General features: G+C 39.6%; 1 protein-coding gene across 1 annotated transcript; it reads left to right on the plus strand.

The window, feature by feature from the left end:
• Window positions 1–4184: 4184 nt before the first annotated feature.
• Window positions 4185–9846, plus strand: LOC120754275 (C-C chemokine receptor type 5-like). The gene is made up of 2 exons (XM_040067652.2): window positions 4185–4294; window positions 7968–9846. The coding sequence occupies exons 1-2, from the start codon at window positions 4288–4290 to the stop codon at window positions 9047–9049; spliced, it is 1089 nt and encodes a 362-aa protein (XP_039923586.1). The 5' UTR covers window positions 4185–4287; the 3' UTR covers window positions 9050–9846.
• Window positions 9847–10088: the final 242 nt, after the last annotated feature.

Raw genomic sequence — 10088 nt, forward strand, 5'->3', positions numbered from 1 at the left:
TTTCTGCATGTTTGGTTTTTCCTGAGTTCTTTTATTTATCCTGTACTACACTTCAGTGAATTTTTAACTTTTCAAGCTACTTTATTGCCTTACTGGCATATACTTTGGCATCAAACAGACTCTGTTCACCCTTTGTGTGACCTAGTTTTCACTGGGAAGAAATTCGGTGTGTAATTTTCTCAGCCTGCTTAATAAAAGGTCCAGGAGTCACTGGTACACAGATGAGACAGCCCCAAAACACCAAACTGTAGACCTAGAATTTATGTACTGTAAATGTACTTGAAAAAAACCCAAGGTATGTGAATTGAAGGCCTATGTAAAAATGAGTTTCTGAGGGATGAAATTTTGTGAAATGCATAACTATGTCCCAAAAGTAAAATTTATTGTATAATGACAACTCTTTATCTATAAATTGGGAGAGCATACATCAGAAACCTGAATAAAATTGTAGAAGAAAGCAATGTTTTCTTCCTTGATGCATAAGGAAACATAGGTCAGTAAGAGCAGCTTGGAGAAAGCCAAAACAAAAATAATACCAAGACAATAGAGATAGGATGTGCTGTAATGTATGTGCCAGATTTACAAGAAACAGACAGCCTAAGAATAATAGGTGAAAAAGCCCCAAACCTTTGACAACAAACGACAACATGAAGAAATGTCCATTGGCTTTAGAAATGCTTGTGTCTTCCAGATTTTGGTTTTGTAACCCATCTTCTTTTACACCTATGTGTGGAGTATTTTGGGTTTTTTTCACTAGTCTCTATGATAGAAATCTTAGGGTGTGGTACATCGTGCTTTTCCCCTGTTCTCCCCAAAAGAATACACCTCACAGATGTTAAGATTGGGTGTGATCGTGATGGTGGCTCCAATGATGAGTCACTAGAACTTGAGTGCCTGAAAGAGAAGGCTGGTAAGAAAAAAATAGCCTAAGCAATAAAGCAGTTTGAGCTGGATGTCTTTATTCAGCCTCTTCAAGACAAAGGCACTTATTACTGATGAAATAAAATACATGCTAATACTAACCTAGCTTGGACACAGATGTTGTGAATAGAACAAGTAACAAGATTCGTCTAGTTCATGTTTATTTGTCTTCATTTGACCTCCTCTCCAGATGAAATGGATTAATCTTTGCTGTAGTGATAGACTTTTAATAAGACTGTTGAGCTCCATCCCACTGCACATACCTAAGAAAGGTATTTGTCAATCTGTCCCAGGATTCCTTCCTCCCCGACCCCCGCCCCAGCCTTTCTTCTTCAGGTGGTGCAAGTTTGCAATAATTTGAATGGAAACTGTTAGTTGAATTTTCAAGTTTCTGTACCCATAATTATGCTCGATGACACTTGTGTATCACAGTGGTACGCGAGTTTTTGGTATGTGTCCCAGTAGCCAGTTTGGTACTGGTGTAAGTCTCACACAAATTACAGCATCTCCTCTGGGAGTGCCATACCACTCAGATACCAGACACTTCAGTGTGATGGGCTGATGACTGTAAAGACGAATCGTATAATGAGTCATTGGATAGGAGAGATTGACAAATGCATCTTGACTTGACAGTGTACATGGCTGCACACTTGCCGAGTACATCAACTTGAGCCCCACAGATGGGGAATGTAGGTCACTTCCACCCCAGGGACTTATTTACAGAGGGAAGGAGCATCACACCACTAAACATAACTCCTACTCATCTCTGAATATCTTCAATTTCTTGGTAAAATGATGAGGTTCACCTTAGGTAAGGAGTGTTAAAATATACTGGTGTTCATGACTAGCAGCAGTATACTAATTCAAAGAAATGCTTGGCAAGACATTGAGAAAAGCTGAAAAAAAATCTGACTTGCAACAATGGATGTGCTGCTTGCATTGTCCATACCTGTGTCCATACACACAAGATGGAGGCAGCAGGGAAGAGGAGGTGAGACAGCATTAAGATGGTCAGTCACAGATTAGTGTGTTGAAATTTCAGACCGACTAGGAGACCAATTCCTGCAGGAAAGACCTTCTCCTAACAGCGCTGATAAACAGCACATCACCCAGTGCCCCACAAACAGCCCAAGGGGTTTGGTTTTGCCCACGGCCACATGCAAGACCTGACCAAATCTGGCCTCCTGGCAGATCTGCTTATCTGCAGCTGGGGGAGAGCTAATTGTAGATATCCTGCAGGTGCTGACACTAAAGTCACACAACCCCGTACTTGGGCTGCCAAGTGCCACAGCAATTAGCACTCTCTCTGGGGAGTCTCTCGTCCAGATGTAAGATGCAGCCGGCAAGCAGACCAAGTTGATTCCCCTTATTAAGCTGTAATAACCATGAGTGGCAGAGGCCCTCTGTTGGTGTGTAATACTCTTCATCAGTAAATAACATGCCACACTGTGCTTGCTGAGCAGACTGAGCTATGGGAACTAAAAGCTGTAATCAACAAAATCAAGCACATTAGTAAAGCAAATGAATCTGTGGGAACAAGGGACTATTTCTGAAGACCAACCTATCACAGGTCTTAGTTTTAAGTAGTAGTGGTAGTTGTTGTTATTGTTAGTCGAAATGTTGTGGGCAAGTTTTGCGGCAGCATATTTCAGAATTAAAAAGCTTGATGAAAAACAGGCAAGTTCAGCAACAGGTTTGAGACTGTTTCCCCTGCTGTTATAATGTGAAGTGATGAAAGGGTTCAGAGTATCCAGTGGCTTAAGTAACATGTAACCTACAGCAGCCAATGCAAGCACCATGAAGAGATACCTAAATTATTTTAAAAATTTAGTATGTAGATTGTTTAGAAATTATATATTGAAAAAACAGTTTGACACAATGCCTTGTTTCAGAACTATAAGAAGCAGAATTTTTTATCCAGTAAAGTTAGGCAGTGTTTGGGAACTTGTTTTAAGTGTAGTGGAAACAGTATTAGAAGCAGCTATTTCCACTTACTGTGTAGAGGGTTTCATTTAGTCAGTCCATCAAGCATGGGGGGTGAGGGGGGGAGGTGAACATACCCTTAGGATACCCTTCAGGGGCCTTTAATTCTGACTCTGAGACTCCAGCCTTTAAAGAGCTCATTGGAACAGCTGATTAGGAAAGGAAGAGAAAAATGCATTTGTGCTATGGAATAAAGGTTAGTCCCTCACGCAGAGAAAGGTTGACAAGGAAAAGAGAGTGAACTTTTTACTCTTTACTGTCTCCCCACAGATCTGAGGGACAACTCAGAAGTTGTGATTCCCTTGACTTCTGTTAAGGAATGGCAACCTCCAAAGAAAGATGTCATTGTGCTTTTCGTGTTTTAAAATCTTTTAATGATACCTAGGAATGAGTGCAGAAAAGGCATTCCCTTTAGTGCCTTCACTGATGGGCACCTACCAAGGGATGTCAAGGTGAGGCCGGGGGTTGTACTTTATCAAGTATTTTCTCAGGGGTTCTCTCTGCAAGGTTCTCTGGCATTTGGTAAGGCACCATTCCTTTCTTGCTTTCTGTCTTTTTCTTACCTCCTGTGTCATTTCTTTGATATCCAGAAGGGTCTAGAAAACTGATCACAGTGCAGCTTCAGTTTAACTCTAAAAGTCAGAGGAATCAAGTAAGAGGAAGGAAATTGATAAGAGATCAGATTTTATCAGGTTTTTCTAAAGCTTAATTCCAAAACATAAGTAACCGTGCTGTTTTAAAAGGTGAAACTCGCTACACAGACTAAGTCATAGTGTTATGAGATGGATTAAAATAAAAAGCACAGTACAGAAGACCGGGTGAAAGAAAAATAGGATTGATCAACTATCCTGAAATATAAGGACTGCAACTCAGGGCAAGACAAGAGAAAGTGCAGGTAATTCTGAATAGAAGTATAAACTTTATTCAAAGGCTACATATTTTGTTAAAGGACAGAAAAACATAAAAGAAATTTAATGACTAAAAATGTAAAGGGATGAACTGCATATAAACTATTCTTGATTTGAACAGGTTAACTAAAGGAAAAAGATAAAATATTTATTTAAACCCTTTTTCTAAAACTACAGCTATGAGTTGTGAAACTTCAATGCCTAGGAGGATCCTCTAGAATTTCAACATATCTGCACTTCTCAAGAGTTAGAAAAGTAACGTCTGATGACCCATTTTTAGAAAAAAGAGAACCAGAGAACTGCTCCTTTTTTTTTTTTTTTTTTTTAAATAAGAACAGATTTTTTTTGCTAGACGTTTTCAAACTGATGCATCCTTCACACAGGAAGAGATGTTTTTGACCTTCGTCTTGTGACAGACAAGTCATTTTAGCATTACCCGTTTTGTAATAATTCAAGACATCACCTGCACCATAAGATGCATGGTAAGTTATCTTTGCCTCTCGTTTTTTGTTTGTTTGTTTTTGTTTGTTTGTTTGTTTGTTTTTAACATTTAGTAGCTACTTAGGTAATATGATGCGTGAAGCGAAACATACTAATGGAATCCTGCCAGTGTACTCATCTTTCAAAACTACCCTGGCAAAATGCATAATACGTGCTAAATGGAATACACTGGTTTTAAAGGACAAAATCACTAAAAGACTTGAGCAGAGGATCCAGGTAAGGAAAGAAATAAATCTCTAGTGATTGATCTGAGTAAGAAACATAATGGAGTGTGCCTCCCTGATTTTGTTTCTGAAAATGATGTGCAATGACAGAAATATGGATCTTAAAACTCTTACCTCAAAACAAAACAGTTGTTTGAGTGTTATTTAATAGTACTTATTCTTCTCACAGGACGACCACAGAAAAAGTGGTGTTATAATTTAGACTCATTGGATCCTGTTTACATACAGCATAACTTAGTGCTTTACCTCCATTTGCCACAGTCTTATAATTATTACCATTTTATGGGACTGTGCAAATGAACTGAAACTCACTTTAATGAAATCTTTGCCTCTTAAGACACAGAAAGCTGTGACCTGAAACTCATCATGAAAGAGTTACATGAGTTTACTCATCTTTTCTATTGTGAGCCTTTTTTTTAAAAAATGCATGACTGCTAGTCTCAAGCAGAGCAACATAATTTTTACAGCAGATTGCAGACTTCTAGAAATATTGCATTTATCTAAACTGCACTCAAAGTAATAGAGATTTTTTTTCTTTTTTATGCCCTTTCTTCAGAGATCTTTATTGAGTACTTTCCGGGTTTTTTTAATGATCAGGAAACAGAAGCCCACACAAATCTGTCTAGTTAGGTGAACAACCTACTCTAGTTCAGTGAACTGATTAACCCAGTGCAATATTCTAGCCAGTAGCCAACAGTGTCTCCTAAAACATCAAGATTATAGGATAAATCACGAACCTGTTTACAGTTCTTTTTTCTGGTTTCCAAATCAGTATTTTTAGTCTCCATTGTCAGCGTATACTGGATACTATACACAATTCAGAGTAGCAAACACTCTTGCAGAGAGAATTCTGAAGCAAAGGCTGGGCTAGAGGAATGGGGTTTGGTTAGCAGAAGCAACTGCTCCAAAAAAAAAATGCCATAACTTAAGCATGCAAAAAGGGTTGTAAGAAAGTAGACAAGATGCAGGGAAGATGTGGCAGTCATTCTAGGAGGGCAGAGGGAAGGCATTGAGATAGCAGTTAATGGGAAGAAGGGTCTGTCACAAAAAGAATTATCACCAGAGTATCAAGGCAGCATTTTGTCATGATATTTGCATGAATCCTATCAATCACCTACTCATAAAATCCCACTCAGGGTTTATGACTTAGTTGTTTTTCATACCCTTATTTAGGCATGACCATCCCACAGGTGCAAAAATGAGCAAGACAGGAAGTGCTGAGTCTGACACTCATCCCACAATCCCAGTACACAGCATGGCTGAGTGACATATCATAAATGAGGATATTTAGCTATGTGCAGGGATATATTATCAGGGCATGCAGCATCAATCTAGCAGGTCTAGCTGAAGGAAATATTAAATATTTAGTTGGGTAATGCCCAAGTCTCATCATGTTTTGAAGTAAAGAATTTAATATTTTAGACCAAAGAGTGTTTTATACAGTCTTTTTTTTTTTTCTTTCTAAGTGTTGCTGAAAGTACTTAAGTTATATAAACCCTTAACTACTTTAAAATCAAATTATTTACTGACAATAGACAAAGCCACAGTCACTTCCTTTACCAACAGAATCAATGCTGCTGCATTGTAATAACTACATATTTAGTATGACTGTGGAAAAAAATTGTTTCAGAGATTGCCAGAATTTCCTAAAAGACAGTCCTTGAAGAGGTTGTCAGCACTTATTTGCCATCAGGAAATTGTATCTGGGCAAAGCGGACACCCAAACAAATACAATTTGCTACTATTCTTACTCCTTATTCTGCAGAAGAAAATTTTACACCATACTTAACATACCAAAATAATGTCTGAATATGGATGTCATCATTCTTATTATTCTTTGAAGCAGAGCTGGTAGCCTGACACAAAAACTTGGGGAAAGAGCATGAAAAAGTTTTGCAAAAGTAGCATTTCTTTTTGTACAAGGTTCAGATTTTGCTCCAACAAAACTTCCTCTTTTGGAACAGATGTATATATCTGCACTGTGCAGCAAAAGAAGCTCCCGCAGGGATTGGTAGCAGAACCTCATTTTTAAGGTCACAGACCTAGCAAATAGTCCCTTCCCCAAGACCTCAGGTTAGGTTTAGCTAAGTCAACAATTTTGACACCAATTAAGGACCCTGGCATTTTAAACAATCTGTTTTTACAGCAGAAAACAGTCCTTTCTCCTGAGAGGTTTTATCTACAGGTGCAAAGAAATGCTTTGGGGATTTCACAAGCTCTAAGTCAGAATGGACCACTATGAGCCTGTACCAAAAAGCAGAGTAGGGGCATGACTCTCAGTCACTCCAGCCATGGGCTGAATTTCTTCAGTGACATTTAGACTTGCAGAGCTCAAGTGCAGGCAGAATGAAATGGTGGTGGTGGTGGTTTTGAGAGTGTGGTCTCTGCAAAAGATGCCTGCAATCACACAGGGCAGACCACACCACTGAAAAAACTGCATTCAGGAAAAGAGTGAACACTGGTGCACAGCGTGAGCACCCCGGGATCACACAGGAAGCTGGGGCAGATGCACTGCCTGAACTCTTCTGCCATGGGGAGCATTCTGTTGCCTTTGTCTAAGAGCAGGCATGGTATTTCCAGGAAAAGACTGATTTCAAAACCAACACTGTGCCATGGGCAGCCACCGGTCTGCCACGACGTGTCTGATAAAAGCAGTCACGATGGCACAGGAAGACAGAGCAGCCCTCTAAGCAGACAGCAAGTAGCTCTCTTTGAGTGGCTACCAAAGGCATTGGTTGTGCTTCCTCACTAAGTGACCAGGGAGCACTTCTGGTCCCTCTGACACCCGTCTTCACAAAATCATCTGCCTAGCTTCTCATGGGACTCACAGGAATTCTTCTCTGTTCTCTGGGGGTCTGCAAAGAGACAGTTGTCCTGAGCTTTTCAGAGACCAAGTTACACAAATCTATGCTTCTGCATCTGGCTCACAATCCTACCAGGGAGCCTTTGGAGACTGGAGGGGCTGAGCCTTTCTCTGCTCCCAGTGTGTCACAGATCTTGCCTGAGGGCTTTCACAGCTCTGCTGCACACTCACTTCCCTGGCCCTGACTTGTTGCAATGGAAGGCCAGCCTCGCACACAGTGCCTAAATCAAGAATAGCCATGGCTTGTATTCAATCCACCATTCCTCTATTTCTGGTTAGGTCAGGCAGCTGACAATCTCTGCTGAAGAGGAAAAATGAACATGACAATGTACCTGTGGGAAATGACACACAGCACACTTCCAACATGCACCAGGGTAAATCCACAGATGTATAAATCAGTTTCCTGGGAGGTCTACCATTTAATTCTTCTTTCACACCTTGACAAATAATGCTTGTGTGCTCAACAGCAAAACTCATTTCAGAAGAGAACATCAGCATGTTTCATTCTCTTCACTGCAAAGCTTGGAGATTCCTCTAGTTCAATGTCTATTTTTTTCTTCTTTCCAGACCAATACACCATGGGAAATGAAACCCCAGACTTCACCGACTGGCCACTGACAACAGAGTTTGACTACAGTGATTCGACACCTTGCCCTGCAACTGAAGAAAAGCACTTTGCAGCAAAGTTTCTGCCACCTCTTTATTCTCTAGTGGTGATATTTGGCCTGACAGGCAACATGCTTGTTGTCCTTATCCTGGTAAAATACAAGAGGCTGAAGAGTATGACTGACATCTACCTGCTCAACTTGGCCATTTCTGATCTGCTGTTTGTATTTTCTCTCCCGTTTTGGGCTTATTATGCAGTTCATGACTGGATTTTCGGGGAGGCGCTCTGTCGAATTCTGTCAGGTGTCTACCTCCTTGGCTTCTACAGTGGCATCTTTTTCATAATCCTGTTGACCCTGGACAGGTACCTGGCCATAGTGCACGCCGTGTTTGCTTTGAAAGCCAGGACAGTTACCTACGGCATCCTCGCCAGCGTTGTCACTTGGGCTGTTGCTGTTCTAATTTCTGTCCCAGGGGTAGTATTTCACAAAACTCAGAAGGAAAGTTCAGGCTATACTTGCAGTGCTCATTATCCATCAGAGCAAAGAAATACATGGAAGCAATTCCTTACCCTAAAAATGAACATCCTGGGACTTCTTATTCCAATGTTAATCATGATCTGCAGCTACACACAAATTATAAAGACGTTACTGCAATGTAGGAATGAGAAGAAACATAAAGCAGTCAGGCTTATTTTTATTATCATGATTATCTATTTTTTTTTCTGGGCACCATACAACATTTGCATCCTCTTGCGTGATTTTCAAGGTGTATTTTCCATCTCTACTTGTGAAGGAAATGGTCAACTGCACAAAGCAATCCAAGTGACAGAAACAATCTCAATGATCCATTGTTGTATCAACCCAGTAATTTACGCCTTTGCTGGAGAAAAATTTAGGAAATATCTTCGCAGCTTTTTCCGAAAGCAGATTGCAATCCACTTGTCTAAATACTGTCCTGTTTTCTATGCTGACACAGCTGAACGAGCGAGCTCCACCTACACACAATCTACTGGAGAACAAGAAGTGTCTGCTGCATTATAAAGACTGTCTAGTGAAAAAAAGGAATTGACTTTTGTGAGATCAACACTGTGATGAAAGCCTGCTGAATCTCTTCTGGATATTGTCCCTGAAGTGGCTGCAAAACCAAAAAAATCTCAGAATACATATTTACCAAAGCTTTAATTTGCTCACAGACTTGGGTATTTGTAAATACATGAATAAGATGTAGCAAGTTACCTGACTGGGAATCTGAGTTAGCAGGCAAACAGATTTTTTGAAGTGAACTAGAGGTTATAAAGTTACACTGGTTCTTTGGAAACATCTCTTGACTGTGTATTACATGAGATATCTCACTTGTTTAAACTCAGTCTCAGCCATATTTTTTACTAGATTAGTTGTGTATCTCTGTAAATAATGCTAAATTACTAAGGTCTGTCATACAGCATGGAATGGAAAATTTTTTACACTTAGAATGGACTCTGATATTTCATGGTATATTTTCCTTTGTGTATGGTTGAGTCCTAAACACTTAGATCTTTCTCATAATAGTTCTAACTACTAGGGGTTAATACCTGAGTGACTTTTGAGTTTGATACTCCTGAAGGCTCTTTTTTACTGATCTGCTGTTTTACATGCTACTCATGGTAAAAAAGATAATATAATTGAGCTATCATTAAAAAATGAATGTCCTATAACTGATCAGAAATTCTGTGTGGTAACAGTATTTTAAAAATAAAGTATTTCACATGGAGCTTTAATCAGGTTTGATCAAATATGAGGAGCGAGTCAACAGTGTTTTAGCTTTATAGTGCAGTAATTTTGCTTGCAATTAAAAAAAAAAACCAAAAAAAAAAAACCACAGGCATAATGGCTGCCAAACCACAACAGTGTTAGAGGTGTGAAGATGATTTCTGAACTGGATTGACACTAATGTTTTTAGACATAAGTGTATGTTTTAAACATTTAAGTTAACAGAACATCTGAATAAGTAAAAATAATCCCTCTTTGCAGTTAAGGGCATAGAGCATCTCTTTTTTGTTTCAGAAGCTGGTATCATTTGGGGGGCTGTGACAATGGGGAT

Source organism: Hirundo rustica, chromosome 1, assembly GCF_015227805.2.
Source record: "Hirundo rustica isolate bHirRus1 chromosome 1, bHirRus1.pri.v3, whole genome shotgun sequence".
Lineage (NCBI taxonomy): Eukaryota > Metazoa > Chordata > Aves > Passeriformes > Hirundinidae > Hirundo > Hirundo rustica.